This window comes from Rhipicephalus microplus, chromosome 3 (assembly GCF_043290135.1).
Source record: "Rhipicephalus microplus isolate Deutch F79 chromosome 3, USDA_Rmic, whole genome shotgun sequence".
Lineage (NCBI taxonomy): Eukaryota > Metazoa > Arthropoda > Arachnida > Ixodida > Ixodidae > Rhipicephalus > Rhipicephalus microplus.
This window is the reverse complement of record NC_134702.1, coordinates 38,822,556-38,838,132: the sequence shown is the minus strand read 5'-3', so window position 1 is coordinate 38,838,132 and position 15,577 is coordinate 38,822,556. Positions and strand designations below refer to the sequence as shown.

The 15,577-nt window shown below is 45.1% G+C and overlaps 1 protein-coding gene across 1 annotated transcript; it reads left to right on the top strand.

Annotated features, from left to right (window-relative positions):
- The first annotated feature begins 2,488 nt into the window (after window positions 1–2,488).
- LOC119176522 (uncharacterized) lies at window positions 2,489–11,728 on the top strand. The gene is made up of 6 exons (XM_037427855.2): window positions 2,489–2,730; window positions 5,441–5,490; window positions 5,824–5,874; window positions 10,176–10,205; window positions 10,808–10,870; window positions 11,595–11,728. Exons 1-6 carry the CDS (start codon window positions 2,541–2,543, stop codon window positions 11,637–11,639), a joined length of 429 nt encoding a protein of 142 aa, XP_037283752.2. The 5' UTR covers window positions 2,489–2,540; the 3' UTR covers window positions 11,640–11,728.
- Window positions 11,729–15,577: the final 3,849 nt, after the last annotated feature.

Genomic DNA, 15,577 nt, shown 5'->3' with positions numbered 1-15,577 from the left:
GACTCGTCCCCGAACGAACACGCCGGAGCTCGACCTGGCCGACACGTACGGGTCCCACGTCCGGCTCAGGAACGCTCCCAGGAACTCGTCCTCTCGAGCGGCGCACTGCTTCGTCTGCCTTCCTGGCCTCAACTCTCGAGCTGCAGTGGCGGAGATGCCTTGACCAGCGCGACCTCGGACCTCGTTTCCAAGCTTTTGATCACCTTCCGGGCGCAGCGGTTCCACGTGCGGGTTCTGGCCAGCACACTACAGCTGCGGTGCGGCAGCTCACTCACCGGCGTTCGTCGCCTTGGCCAGGGCACAGCCAGGTACCCTCGGGTGCGCACCTCGTGAGCTCGCGGCCCACTTCCGAGGCTGGCGCGTCACTCGGTACGGCTCGGCACCACTCGGCGATCCTCGATTCAGGCAGCAACTCTCCTGGCATCTGAATCCTCGGCCACCCTGAACCTCGCCCGGCTCCATGGTCCTCCGTACACACGCCCGCGTCTCGCCCGGCAGAACATCTCGCTCGTCCCTTGCCGAAGTGCGACGCTCTCGTGACACCGGCGCTTGATGGCATGGGTTCGGCCACGGAGCAGTCAACCCGCATGGAGACGCGATGCTCCATGCGGGGCATGGCCAGCCCGTCCAGCGAAGAGCGTGCGCCGAGACGCGATGCTCGACGCATCCGTGACCATTAGCCAGGCCACGTTCATCGCTGTGTCGAACGGCTGACCGTGGAGACGCCTCGCCGAGATCCGCGATGCCCTCGGCAAGGAAGAGAACAGCAGGCCAGGCCGTGCCCCGAGATGCAGTACTCGTGCCGGCAATGCCGCCCCAGCTGGTAGTTGAACGGCAGCAGCGTGGACGGCCGCGTTCCCTGGCCGGAACCTGGATCACCTGCGTCCGACGCTTCGGCCCGCTGTCTCCCGTCTCCTGCTGCTTCGGCTCGTCCCCAGCCACAAAGCCCACTGCCACGTGATGGTCGCACGTGGCCCAATCGTGGCACGCCACCTCTATGGGCCATCACTGGTCATCAGCTGATTGGCACACAGTTGCCTCGTAATCGCACGTGCCTTCTCTTCTTCATTTCTTGTTGTCGCCTTCGTGCCACCTGCTCTCCGCTCGTCTTCTTCAGTTCTGGTTTGATGCTCCTCGGCGTCTTTAAGTCCTTTCCTTACAACGGGGGAGGTGTGTTCCAGGGGACGAAACTTTGCTCCTACTGAAAGAGGACCGTCCGCACGCCTTTATGTCCGTGGGAGTAGGCAGAGGGGTGGCCTTTTCGCACCACTTTCCAGAAGAACAAGTTAGCTCGCATGATCTTAACTATTTGAATCACGCGATCTCCTAAAATCGTTTCGCATATTTTAGTGCACCGAGCGTGCCAGTTTCCTCGTGGACGACGCCCCCATAAGGCAATTTGGCTGATTAGGCTGAGGGAACAACCAAATTGGGGAAAAAAAATAATGATGACCCCTTATGGAAGCTGCAAAAGTCATTTCGAATCTGACTTTAGCTTTGCTTGTTTTTCCGCACCGCTTTTTTTTTTTTGCGTCACGTACACTTGTCGCGGGTTTGGAAAGGGATATGCAAGCTAAGGATAGGTTCGTTCTTTCACTGCCCTTGCACTAGCACTAAAAAAAAAGAGAGAGAGAACAGACATGCGATGTTTCTGGTCTTTCCAGATAGATAAGGTAGGATGAGGCTCCGCGCTGCTTTTATCATTTTTGTTTTGTGCAGGTGTAACAGTTAGCGCAGCAAACGAGCGATGTCATTCCAATGAACACCCGTGGAAGCTTTATGATGGTTAGGGGTTCTGACGTCCCGTATACTCGGCTTCAGGTAGCAGAATTCTCATAAGCTATAACCGCTATAACCCCGGAGGTGGGCCTACATCCGGAAAAACCGCCCTCTATCTACCTCACTGTACGTGCAAGAATCGTCGTCATTGGAAATAGCTTGCTTTATCGCCCAAGCCGATGGCTCATCGTGCCTCCGTTGTCGGTAAACGATCACTTGTCACAGGAGTTCTGGAAGATGCGCGCACGTGTCAAACGGCAGAGCATCCGCTGGCAGATAATATACGCTCGGGTTTTGCCCCATGCTCTCAGACGAGACAGCCCGAGTGCAATACTCGAAAAAAAGCAGCAGCGCGTGCGATCTTGCGCACGTGGCGTTTCGATAAGCACCGGGGTCGTGGCAACTTGTCCGTCAGTTCTGTGCAGGGCAGCGATACTCATGCAGGTCCCGTCGGCCAGTCTGGAGTGATTGCAATCGCAGCGGCGTTTCCTCGGAGTATCCAAAAATTAAATTTTGCCTGTTGTGCGCTTTAGTAGGAGCACTTCGTGAAGCATTTGTAACCCACTGATGCGTTGCATCAAAGTTTCCTCTTATCAGATAACAATGCGCGATCCTTACATAGCCAGTACTCCGAGCACTCGCTCTTGATTGGCCGATGGGGCTCACAGCTTTCACCGTGCTGCACGGATTTGTTGAGGTGTAACGCGAGTGGTCGACCCTCGGCCTTCCTACGCTTATATAAAGAGACTCGAGTTCGGTGAATGGCGATTGCACCGCTAGCGTTGCCATCTCTCGTACCAGTCCCAACAACACTCGGAAACATGGTTAACACGCTCGCGCTGTGCTCCGCGGTAGCATTCCTGGTCATCGGTGCGTGCGCCGCACCTGCCGACGACTCGAGCGCTCCCGCGCAGGCGCTCGGAGGCGTCGCAAGGCTTTTCGAGCAGATGGGTGAGTGTACAGTGAAGTCACTTCTCTCTTGTGCTGTTGAAGCCTGGCGTGCGCGCGGGCATAGTTTCCCACAATACTTACTAGAGGGAACTCTGGCGCTAGTCTATGGGAGTTGCAACAAACAGCGCTTCAGCGAGCATGGGAATGATGGCTTGATGGGTAGTACACACATTTGTCTAATATTCGTACTTCTGGCCTGCTTCTGGCTCCGTGTGTGTTCGTGTGGCTTGGAGGTGTTTTTTCACGAAAACATAACTTAGCAAATGTTCACCGTTCGCGCTTCACAACCTCATTTTTTAAGCTTACTATTTTGAATCAAGTCCCTAAGTTCAAAAGGGTTCGTTCTTTCTTTCAAAACAAAACCGTAACCAGTAATAAACAAAGCCGCAAGTATGATTCGCCGCCCGCAAGTACGAAGACCATCATTCCCATGGTCGCTGAGCGATCGCAGCGTCAGAGTGCCCTCTAGTTGATTTTGGGAAACTCTATGCGCGCGGGGGCCATCCCCCCTAGTCACATAAGAGGAGGAGAGGCGCAAAGTCAGCCCCCTATATATACCCTGCACGCGCCTATGTTGTTGAACGACAGCGGCGTTCACAGGTAACTGTGGAGCTACCGGGACCCTCGATTAATAGTCTCGGAATGTGTTTTCCGGAAGAATTGATAGGCGGCCTCGTTATGGAAACTTGGAAGCCCAAGCGAAGGGCACAGGTAGCGGGACGACATTTTCTATGTACGTATATATATATATATATATATATATATATATATATATATATATATATATATATATATATATATATATATATATATATATATATATATATATATATATATATATATATATATATATATATAGTGTCCTGCTCCTTCGGTCTCCCGTTAGTTTGCGCTGCCAAGTGTCTACGATCAGACTGCGTTTTCATGGAAGGCGGTGTAACAGGGAAGTTTGTTCTCCAGATTACCTTTGACCACTTGCTTAGATCCCTTCAGTTTGGGACCGTCGCCATCTTTACCACATACCGCTTTCGCCTACCTGACTGTGCACCTCCACTGCTGTCATGTCATGCCGTACTACTTGCTCGCGCAGTCGTCACCTCGCGGCATTTTAAAAAGTAACTGCAGTTTCGTTTTGACACTTCAGCTTACATACGGAGCTAATATTGCGCAACAGGCGAATAACACGCACGTTACATTATTTTCTCGTTGGGCAGCATACTTGACATACTCAGATAGCATTGTATGATTATCGTTATTGCGGATCATGCTACACTTGCTATTTAACGCTCCTTTCCATATATTGCTCTTGTAACCGACTACCACGCGTAATTCCCGAAACACGCGAGGGAAAGATAAATAAGTAAATAAATATGCTAATCGTTTGTGGATCCTGTTTTCAACGGCGTATGCATGCCAATGCAGGCTAAATAACAATTCAATTTTAATATTCGTCCCTATCTTAGTACATTCGTGAGTGACTGTATCTTGCCCTTCAGTAAGATGTCGTCACCGCTGCTGCCAACAATGTATTTCACGACCTCGAAGGTGGCGTTGAATGAAATCATGGCGTGAGTATGCGAAATCGTACAACAAGAAGTCGATGATTTCGCCACAGGTGCGACGGAATGAATGCGATAGCAACAAACTGGCATGTTCTACGGAGTAAGGCTATAGTGATTCACTCCTGCAGGATCTGATCCGGGGTAACTATACATATATACACAAAATGCTGGCGCATATATACTGCGACTTTCGCGTCCGAAGCGGCTTTCCTTCAGTCTGCAGCTTTCGCTTTTGGGGCGATGTTATCGCATGCGCCCTTCGCACGACAAAGATGGCCGGCTCGTTTGATCTGCGCTTCAGCCGCGTCAAACAGTGCACGCACACTTTTATATAGTTGCACGTGGAAGCTACGACGTGCGGGGCGACGTCATCGATTTGGACTTCATGGGGGAACATGACGGACACGGCAAAAACACGCTGTGAATATCCATGTAGTCGCTGCCGCAATAATATTATACGTGATATCTTAAGTACGGCTTCAGGCGCGCCAGCTGCGCGCTCATTTCGTTTTGCGGTGTCCACATCTCTGCTTATTGGCGGCTAGTGAGGAGGAGAGGAGGAATAAACATTTTATGCACGCAGCTGATTGAGGTTCCCGTGGATGGAGGCCTAATGGCGGCTTTAGAGTAAGGCGTAAAGACCGGGCGATGGAAGACGATGAGATTATAGGTGGTATATGCCGAACAGGTACGTCAGAGGAGGGTACTTGACAAGCTCGAAATTAGCCACGAAGTCGTGAAATTCCGACGTGATGTTTCAGACTTTCATGCATCACCCCCTCAGGCTTTCTCTTTTGACTCGTCCCAGAAACGGTGTAAGAGACCCCCAGAAGTCCGTGTAAGGAAACAATTTCTCACAAAAACCGCACACTCGGAAAAGTTTCGTCTTACAATGGGTATGATTTTGTTTCCTGATTATCGAATAAATATTTAATTTATGAGTGAATTAATTCCATATATAAACTCTGATTCATGGAGACGGCTTTCGGTTGTATATATAGAACCTCACTTGTTGTTCGCTTCGACAAGCGCACTCGCACGTTTTCACCTGACGAGTGGCGTTTCAATTTTGTCACGGAATGACGGAATTTGTATGCCTTTGTATTTAGTATTTCTTTTTCTAACACGGCGTTCAACTTTTGTTTCAGAACAACAATGCTTCCAAGAAGCTCAGTTTACCCCAGAAGAGATAAGGACAGTACGTACGGCCTCAATACATTGTTTGTTTGTTTATTTGTTTGTTTGTTTGTTAATAACCGTATTTTGCATTACTTAGTGCGTAAAAGACCCTAGAAAGAGCACGTTTCTTTTTGACGTAAGCTCAGTAGCTTCATACAGTGATCTCTTTGCTCCATCTGCACAACAGACTACAGAAACCTAAAAAAATGCATAACGCATTGACAGTTCTGTTTATCAAGGGAGTCATTGACCTCACTAGTAAAAGTGGTCATTTTATTCGACTATGAGAATTTCGTGCCCACTTTCTCATTCATTCCTTCATTTCATTCATTTGTTCGTTCATTCATTACAGGTTGTAGACGTCCGCAAACGAGCTACGGATGAAGTGGGATCGCAGAACGTGGCGAGTATTTTTTTTCTACAAATTACTGAGTTTAGTTAATTAGTTAGTTAGTTAGTTAGTACACAAGTCCCCACTGTAGTACTGGAATAACGGGTATATACGAACATACAAAAATACAGTTATACATTACTATACATGTAGTCATGCAGATTCATGTTCAGAAAGACAGCCACAAATTTATAATTGTGCACATAGATTACTACAATTACTACTACCATTACCATTACCACCATTACTATTACCATTACTACTACTACCATTACCACCATTACTATTACCATTACTACTACCACAACCATTACCATTATTATTATTACCATAACTACTATTACCATTACTACTACCACAACCATTACCATCATTATTATTACCATAACTACTATTACCATTACTACTACTACTATTACCGTGATTACTATTATCATTACTACTACTGTTACCATTACTACTATTACTATTACTGCTACTACTACTACTACTATTACTACTACTACTACTGTTGTTGTTTCTGAAGAGTGTCTGTATTGTATTGTTTATTTGTTTTATTTTTGCGTACGCCTGCACTAAGACCTCATGGTTGTTCCAGGGCATGTTAAAGGATTGATTGATTGACTGACTGACTGATTGATTGATTATATTCCACACTTCTCAGCATGTTAAAAACTGCGCTTGTTTTTATGTATTTAAGTCGGGCTGTAAAACTCGTGTCTCTAATTATCGCCCGATTTTTTTACTGTGCGCCACGTCGAAGATTTTTGAGCTGTCTCTTCACAGCATATTGTATGTTAGTGGGAATAATTCTTTGATTCTTAACCAACTGTTACAAGCTGCCACTCTAGCGTCGTCAGCGCGAAGTCGGCGACGGGAATGACAGCAGGTTGGTTCGTTCCGTACGCAAGCAGAGACAGTGAAGAGATCAGAGACGTGGGAAAACAAAACAAATTTTACTCTAGTGATATTGCAGCACACGGGATCTAATACAACACTTCAATACAACTAACAAAATACACCGACACTTGATACAACTAAAGAACTATATAACAGAAACAATAAATCAGCTTACGAGAGAGAACTATTACAAACTGCACAAACTAACAAGAATAGAACGACGGAGTAGAAAGTTCGAAGATATAAACAGGTGAAGGCATACGTGTGATGACCGGCAGCGTTGGGTCCCCGACGATCGGATGCGAGAAGTCGAAGAGAGTTCTGGCACGACTGCGATGTCGGCGGTGTTGCAACGCTGGTGGCTCCGGGAGGCTAGTGCTTGCAGGTGACTTCGAGCAGGTTGAGCTAACTCAAGGCGAAGTCCCGATGTCTACGTTGCAGACGTTAATATCGCGTCACAACTAGACGAACGGCTAAGTTTAGGTGGCCAGCCGATACAGAGCCACACTAAAAACTTCTAGAAGAGATGCTTGTTGATCTGTTTCTACACCATGTTGGTCAGCGACTAGTCTGCCTAGCAGGGCAAATACCTGCGCTTAAATCCCCCTCGTGTCTCCTCGCTCTTTTCCTTGGGGACAAGAGACCTCTACCTGGGTCCAATCATGCGCGTTTAATTGAGGGGAAACTCCGCCCCAAAAATATTTTGACCCCACCTCTTTTTAATAGGGAGAGGGCCCGCAACTAGCGAGAGTGACAACCTGCCGGGTTGTTGTCATACGGCTTGGCCACCAGAGCGTTTCCCACGCTTTTCTCCGTCGGAACGGTCAACCACTTAGCTCTCAGCCGGGCGTCTTGTAGTCTAATCCTTGTACGGGGTATACCGCGGCCTTCTACGACCTTGCAGACGTCGCCACGGTTATAAAAGGATTAACTGTCGGCGGCGACGTTCTAAGGAGAGCACCCCCATTTTGCACTTATCCGTTCCCTTTCATGTGCCGCCGTTTCTCACGGTCAGTCGGGGAGTACGGCGCCCGTTAATTGCCGTGACGCGGTGTCGCCGAAAATAGCCGTCCGTGACACCAACACTGGTTTCTCCCTGGCCGCTCAACTACCACAAACCTTGCTAGTTTCATGACTGAAATCTCCCCACCTATTTCTCAGAAATGACAGGCTGATGTAGTCTACTGTGACCTGAGCAAGGCTCTTGACGCCGTCAGCCATTCACTGTTTTTGGTTAAACTTGCAAACTTTGATGTTGGCTGATCTGTTGTGAATCTCCTGCACAGCAATCTGCTTCATATATAATGTTATGTTGCCGTAAATGGACAACTGTCTTCCTTGTACAAAGTGACTTGTACAAAGTCCCTCAAGGCTCGGTAATAGCTCCACCCTTATGTTTAATTTACGTTAACGATGTTTCTTCAGCAATTCGTTATTCTTCTTCTCTCCCGGTGTGTATGCTGATTACATCAAGATATTTAAGGAAATTCATTCAGTTAACGACTGTCGCTTGCTGCAGCCAGATTTGTGTTTTTTTCCCCGAATGGTGTGGCAACAATAATCTTTCTCTGAATACCTCAAAGACCAAAGATGAGTATATCTCGCAAAGCATCGTTCGTTAAGCTTCATGAATTCAGTAATGTTGATGTTCTTTTTGATAGCATGCTAAATTTTTCTGTTCACACTGAACGTGCTGCTATGCATTGCCTTCGTTCTCTCGGCTATGTTTGCAGAATATCTCGAGAATTCAGTTCTCCTACAGCCTTCCACAAAATTTACACCGCAATATGTCTTCCTCAACTTGATTACACTTCTGGGATCTGGAATGACATCACTATATCTGGAAGTGATGCCATTGAGCGAGTCCAGAAAAAAAAATCATAAGCATTTACAACTATCGTTTTGGCAGAAAGCACTCTGGATCTGGTTCTAACGCTGTCAGGTTATTATCATTGCCATCACTTTACTGACGACGAAACCGCGCTGACCTGTTGTTTATTTACAAACTAGGTCACGGTATGATATCCTGCCCTTTACTTCTCAGTTGTGTAAATTTTCGAACTCCGCGTTAGTTAACCAGAGAGAATCGACCATTCCATGCACCTGCCAACTTCTTTCAACTCTTCTGTTCGCAGAATACAAAGTGTATAAGGTGTTAACTTTAATGATCTTGATGTTTTTCACAGTACACTGTCATTGTTTTTATCTCAGCTCTGTACTGTCTTAACATAGTTTTTCACAATGTTTACATATTCTTCCTATTTCCGTCCTTCAGGAAGGTTTCTACATAGTTGTGCATATTCCTCTTTATTTTTCACCCCCATTCCATGATTCTCGTCTTGTCTTTTTATTCTTTCTATTTTGCGCTGATTTCAAGTTGTCTCAGTGTGTTTTCAATCTTTATATTTCATTTTTTTGAGTGTGCGTATTGTATTATTTGTATCGTTTTATACTTGCATGCGCCTTCACTAAGCCCTCATGGTTGTTCCAGGGCACGTTAAATAAGTGATTGATCCATTGATTATTAATTTATTTTCACCAATACAGTGTTGATGGAGGGAGCGAGAAAAAAATCGACTAGCCGCTTGGCTAAGTTCCCAGTTACATTAGACAGAGGCAATGGTGGCGACAGAAGACAAAGTGGTAGCAATAACTGGCCCTAGATACACAAAATACAATGATATACATAAACTGGAGTAATCTTAAATTGAGGCAGTACTGGTTTACTCGTGATAACAACGTTGGAAGGCAAGCGTTGCGTTATCAAGGAACTTTACTGACTTATCGTTTACCTTATCAGCTGCATAGAACTCTGCGTACTCTAGATGTCATGTGGATAGGAGCTACCACAATACGAACGCATCAGGTAACTTGTTTTAGGGCGTTAACTTTAAATACAAGTCAAACGCCTGCAAAAATTGACTTTGTGATGAGTCTCAAGACAATTTACTTGCATTGGGCGGGATAAAAGACTACACGAAATGCAACATAATTTTCATAACTATACTTTCATGAGGGACTAATGCGATGTCTACACGGGTGCGTCCTCCACGCTTTCATTTAAGTAAACCTATAATTAACATATTATAAATAGCTGTATTTGTAAAGAAAAAGGCGAGAAAGGAAATGAGGGACCTCCCGGGGTTCTCATCTTTTGTGAAGGACGTCACGCTGATGTATGTACCTTGTCAAGGCGGAAATTACTTATTGAAGTATTACTTCGACACAATTCTTCGGCATTTATCATATGTAGGCTGGACGTCTCAGTGTACAAAAACATTGTTTGTTTAGTTTCCTCGTGTGGACCGGAGTATTCACTCGGGGAACCGAATCAACTCCTATTTGTGTTTATTGTTTCAATCTCCGATCCAAACAACTTAATTACATTTTTTTCTGGCGTGTTTGCTTTTCAGAACCAGCAGCTTGACTTCCTGGATTACATTGTGAGTATATATTTCAGTACAACTCGTCTACGTCAACTCATTAAAATCAGTATTGTTGACAATACTCTTGCACTGTGTATTTATATATTTGGTGGCAGCTGGGGAAGTCTGCAGCAGTGATAGTGGGCTGGCTTGTCGTTATCACAAGGGAGGAATCCGAGTATTGTTACAGGGACAGCGCAGTTACTTACAGCAAATGACAGTTAACATCTAGATTTGACGTACAGTGACTTTCGTGATCCAGTGGTTGGCTGCATTTATTTTATAGCACATCGTCCAACGGGCTTGTTCGTGGTCGATCTAGGTGAAATGATGGTTGCTGTATAGTGCAGCGAATAAAGGCACAGCCATGAATTTTTTTACGAGTAGGGGTTCTCAAAATATCGACAATAAATAGACTTTCTGAAACTTTTTTTTCGAAAGTCCGAAGGAGTATATTGCAGCAGTAATAATAAATTGTAATGAGCACTTATTTTTGTTACTGCGCTCCAAAGGCAGCTTCATTCCCTAGCACCCCCCCCCCCCCCTGTCATATCCATGACGTTTCCCCAATATACTCCACATATTCCCGGATCACTAATCGCATCTTTCACCTCTCACAGGATCGGCACGCGTCCACCCCTGAAATCGCACAAGGCATTCGGTCCAAGTGGAATGCGTTTATGGTGAGCACCTTACGCTGTGCTAAAGGAGTTTCTATACTTCTCATATTCCCCTGGATATCCTGCAGAGGGCACGCCTGAGTTTATTAATGAGTGAATAGTCCTTGATTATAGCTATCTTCGCGCATTTACCGTAGTAACTGTGCAACAAGACAAGGCGCTTCTGTGGCTTCCTATTTGCTTTTTTTGGTAAGACTGCGACTCTACGAACCCCATTCATACTGTGTAAAAATAATTTGGGTCGAAAATTTCCCGGAGAAAGTGTCATCGTGTTCGAAGCATTTATTAGAGCCAGATACGGACAGTGCCAGGATTTTTGTCCTGGTGGGGCATACACGAGAAGTGAGATCTTTGAATTTCTATCAATTCCAGACCCCCCACCTCCAAAAAAAAAAAAAGGAACGCTGCTATGCGTAAATTTAAGTACCTGTTACAGGCAGCCCCAAAAGACCGCATTAAATTTTGAGTTTCGCCCGCTTCAGCGTGTCTCGTAATCATATCGTCGTTTAAGCACGGACAACACGAGATTATTATAATTACCCCCCTCCCCTCTCCAATATAGCTCAGAATATGGTCTCTTACTTTTTATGCTGACCTCTACATTGATTTTAAAACGCAAGCAATAGTGTTTTCGCAACTTCCAAAACGTCACGTCCTCCCAAGCAGTGCCTGATCGGTAAACACGTACGTTACATTTATGTTTTTTTTTTGTGTGTGTGTTTTTCAGGTGTGCGTCGGTCGAGAAGCTGCGAAATTGGTGCCAAGGCCATAAAGCTTACACGAATGCCATGTAAAACAACCACATTTGAATGGGCTTTTGTGCACATTACTTGTCAATAAACGATGTTCTTTACGTGTTTACGGTCTGTATGCATCATGATATATCGTAAAGAGCTAGAGGCAGACACTGGAGCTGTTTGCCTTGGTGGCCTGACATTGGTTGCTTCCTTAGTGACCCGCTGACGTATACCACACTCTGGGTCATTGGCCCTGACTGGGGCGATGCGATACTTTTACGGTATAAAGAGAAGGTAAACTGAGTAAGACGTAGCGAGCTGCAACGCCTTATATGCCAGGTAGATGACAACCCACCTGTACGGACACATACACGAATGCGCTGTTGTTTCGTTCAGGGCTTCGGTGATAGAATCCATCAAAAAAAAATTTCCGCAGTGATAAAAATACAAATGGTTGATAATTCCATTACAGTAGTGAGCTTGTATGTAGATAATGTTGTGTAATAAAAGCTTAAAACCAACATCAGCAGTCGTCAAACCAACACTAAAGTCGGTATTAGTCACGTATAACAAGTGCAATCTTGCACACAAGCCTAACAAAAGACCAACACACAATGAAGCCGAGGATGGTATTGGTCACGTTATTTGTAGTCTTTTAACTGTAGCGTAGTAGTTATGGAAATTAAACTGCCGCTGAAGAAAAGTCAACATCAGTGCAACCTTCTTTAGCTGCGCCTTCCTCAAAACTTTCTTTGGTTTCACTGTCGCTTTTCATAAAGGCTGTGCAACCAAGCGAAACGAGCCCTTTAGTCATTTTCTTTCGTAAGTGCGATGCCTGCATGCGTTACAACAGTTGAAGTTGTTTAGCCAGCGCTGGTCGGTATTGGTCACATCTAAGAAGTGCTGCTAGTACGCAAGTATATACGGTAGTTGAGGTCATGTGTCATAGACAGATGCTCTGTCAGACCAGCCTAGCTTCGCGAACAGCCTACATTTCTTGTAAAAGACCAAACGTAGTCGTATCCCGTTATAAAATGCGTATACAACATAACAATAGATACCAACTCCTCCCCCTGACCAGCGGCGCCCCTGCCATTACGCAAGAGAGTCGTGCTATAGGTGGTTTCCGCTCTAATCGTAAGTACTTTTTCGCTACTGTAATGTAAATACTAAGCGCATTGTTCGTCGTCCCTACTTACAAAATATATTTGGCTGAGCGGCTATGTTTAAATCTTTGCTGAAATTTTGGCTGGAAGTTTGATTTCTCGACTGAAAACCAAGGATACGAACATGTGTATTCGAGAGGACGTCACCTACCTAAAATTATGTGAGAGGTTTTTTAGTTCGCGTGAACAAGCAAGTGTAATCGTATGGGGCATGAATGCTAATTCTGTCTGGGGGGGGGGGGAGCGATAGCTGAAGGTGGTGCTTACATTTATTCTAAATTTTTAACGAACAATAGAAGAGACAGCCTACAAAAGATTATTTTTGTAGATTTATATTACATTACATTGAAGTGCTATAAAAAACCGTTACGTGAAGACTTTCCTAGTCGTCCTCGTTATGCGTGCCTTCAGAGGGTGGTGTGCATGCGCTGGGTGCAAAGGTGGCGCCCCCCACCAACTATAATAATCTATGAGGGGTGTGCCAACGACAAGTCCTCCCCACGCCTTCCCACGGTTACCTAAACTGGCGGCTGAATACACATGATGTTGCATTTGCGAGAACTGCCTGTTTCCCCCGGACTCACTCGCTGGACTTCCGTGCCGACCGGTTGTGCCCTCGCGATCTCCGACGTCAGCGTAGCTCTGGCTGACTGGGATGGCCCTACGCCATCTCCTGACACCGATCTTCGACGACAGCGTAGCTCTGGCCTACTGGACTTGCCCTACGCCATCACCTGACACTGACAAAAGTTCTCGCCAGTGGTGCCCCGTCCTCGGACTCCTGCAATCGTGTCCATCTTTCCTGTTTTCTCCTTACTTCTGTCGTTCGCTGTCCCTGCGCCTCGCTCTCTCCTTCCTCTCTCTATCTCTTTACCTTTTAATCCTATCCTTTTAATCCCTTCTCTACCCCCATCCCTCGTGAGCTACTGTTGAGGGGTCCTGCCCGTAAGAGACAGTTACGGGGCTCACTTTTTTCTTCCTTTCATTTAAATTCACTTCCCCCTGTTTCCCCCTTTAACCACGAAAAATAGGGGGGAGGGGGTAAAAGTAAGTTGTTGTAGGAAGAGCGTGATGGCTTCATTTTTGTTTTCGCATTCATTGTGACGCTTTTTTCTCGTACTTGACCAAACACGATCAAATAATTAAAGTATCAATCACTCGACTACGTCGTCAGACTCCCCATTTAAATTTTATGTACACAGAGCTCGTCTGACAGTTTCTCCTGAATGTATTTTCTTTCTTTTCTTTTTAATACTATAACACAACAGACAGAATGTTATTTCATTTCCTGTGATAGATACTTTACATTGCAGAGAATTACTTCAGGTTCAGTCTTTCGTCTCCTAAGAAAACTTTAAATGCACAAAATAAACTTTATTTCGGTGATTTGTCTTTTAGATATGGTGACGGCAAGATTGCCGATGTCTTGTAGAAGTTTTTGAACGGTTCAAAAAGGTTTAGGTTATAGAATAAATTTTTACTGTTTCTTTTTCGCTTTTCCAAATTGCTTTATTATTTTTGTTTCAAGTTATCCGCTTCATACTTATACCCACTTTCCCATTATTCCGTTTTTAATATTGCCATGCGGCTAAGGTACTCGGCTACTGACTCACAGGTCGCAGGATGGAATTCCGGATGCAGCGGCTAAATTTTCGATCGAGGCGGAAATTTTGTAGGCCCGCGTGCTCAGATTTCGGTGCACGTTAAACAACCCCAGGTGGTCTAAATTTCCGGAGCCCTCCACTACGGCGTATCTCATAATCATATGGTGGTTTTGGGACGTTACACCCCACATATCAATCAATCAAATATTGCCATGTGGGTTTAGGGCTTCATTTTTATCTGTTCGTATTATTACACCCGCCAAGACTCTTAACAATGCTCGGCACATACTGAGTCACAATGCTTCAGAAGCTTCGCGATTGTTCAAGACCATTCTTTCAAGATTCCGGGCAGGACGGGAACAGTACAGTTTATTCGAGAGCCAACTCGAGCACCAGCTGTAAGCCTTGAATGTTAAATGCCGAATGTATAAATGACGACACACCTTACCACAGATCACTGAATTCTATCGTCTGCCGACGCTTCGCTTGTCATTATCAGCGTACAATGCGATTTGCCTTAGTTGGAGCTTTCGTTTCTCGGGCACAGGTTCAACGAATAAAGATTTTCGCCTCGAACTCGATGGCTGTTGCCTTCGTCAACGTCACGAACACGTGGCGAAATTTTCAATGTTTGTTTCATTCTTAGATTTTGTCTAACTTTAGATTGGCAAAATTTTCAATGTTTGTTTCATTTTTACTTTCATCTCTAAATAGACAAAATCTAACTTTAGATCGAAGAATTTTCTCTTAAATCTATTATGTTCTTGGTGAATCTATCAGCGTGGGTGTGTGACACTTCAAGGTCGGTCGGTCGGTATGGTATGGTGTGGTATGGTTTGGTAATCCTCATAATATGGATTAATTACTTCATAATCTCAAAACATATAGCAATAGATAGCTTTTAAAATAATTCAGCTTAATTCAGGGTTAGAAAAGAACAAGAAAAATCATTTTGTTGAAGGCGAAGGTTAGTTTGGGTAGCCGTAGCATCCAATGCTCTTTGTGTCGTGCATGAAATTGCACGAGGCATCTCAAACGTTCCTGTAGCTAAAATCCAGGCCTATAACTCCAAAGGAAAGAACTACCGGAAATGGGGTCTGCTATATTCTACTGCATCTTTGTCTTCCTTTGTTTCCGCGCTGTGCTACAAATTACTTGTTTCCTAATTGCTTTCTTTATTCAAACTTCTGAAATTATCTACTT

What these genes read in the sequence shown, in the direction of transcription:
- LOC119176522 (XM_037427855.2), top strand. Translation starts at nt 2,541, where the DNA reads ATGGCGATTGCACCGCTAGCGTTGCCATCTCTCGTACCAGTCCCAACA. An exon ending in AAGGCTTTTCGAGCAGATGG is followed by an intron (nt 2,731 to 5,440) that starts GTGAGTGTACAG and finishes CTTTTGTTTCAG; the next exon opens with AACAACAATGCTTCCAAGAA. An exon ending in TTGACTTCCTGGATTACATT is followed by an intron (nt 10,206 to 10,807) that starts GTGAGTATATAT and finishes CACCTCTCACAG; the next exon opens with GATCGGCACGCGTCCACCCC.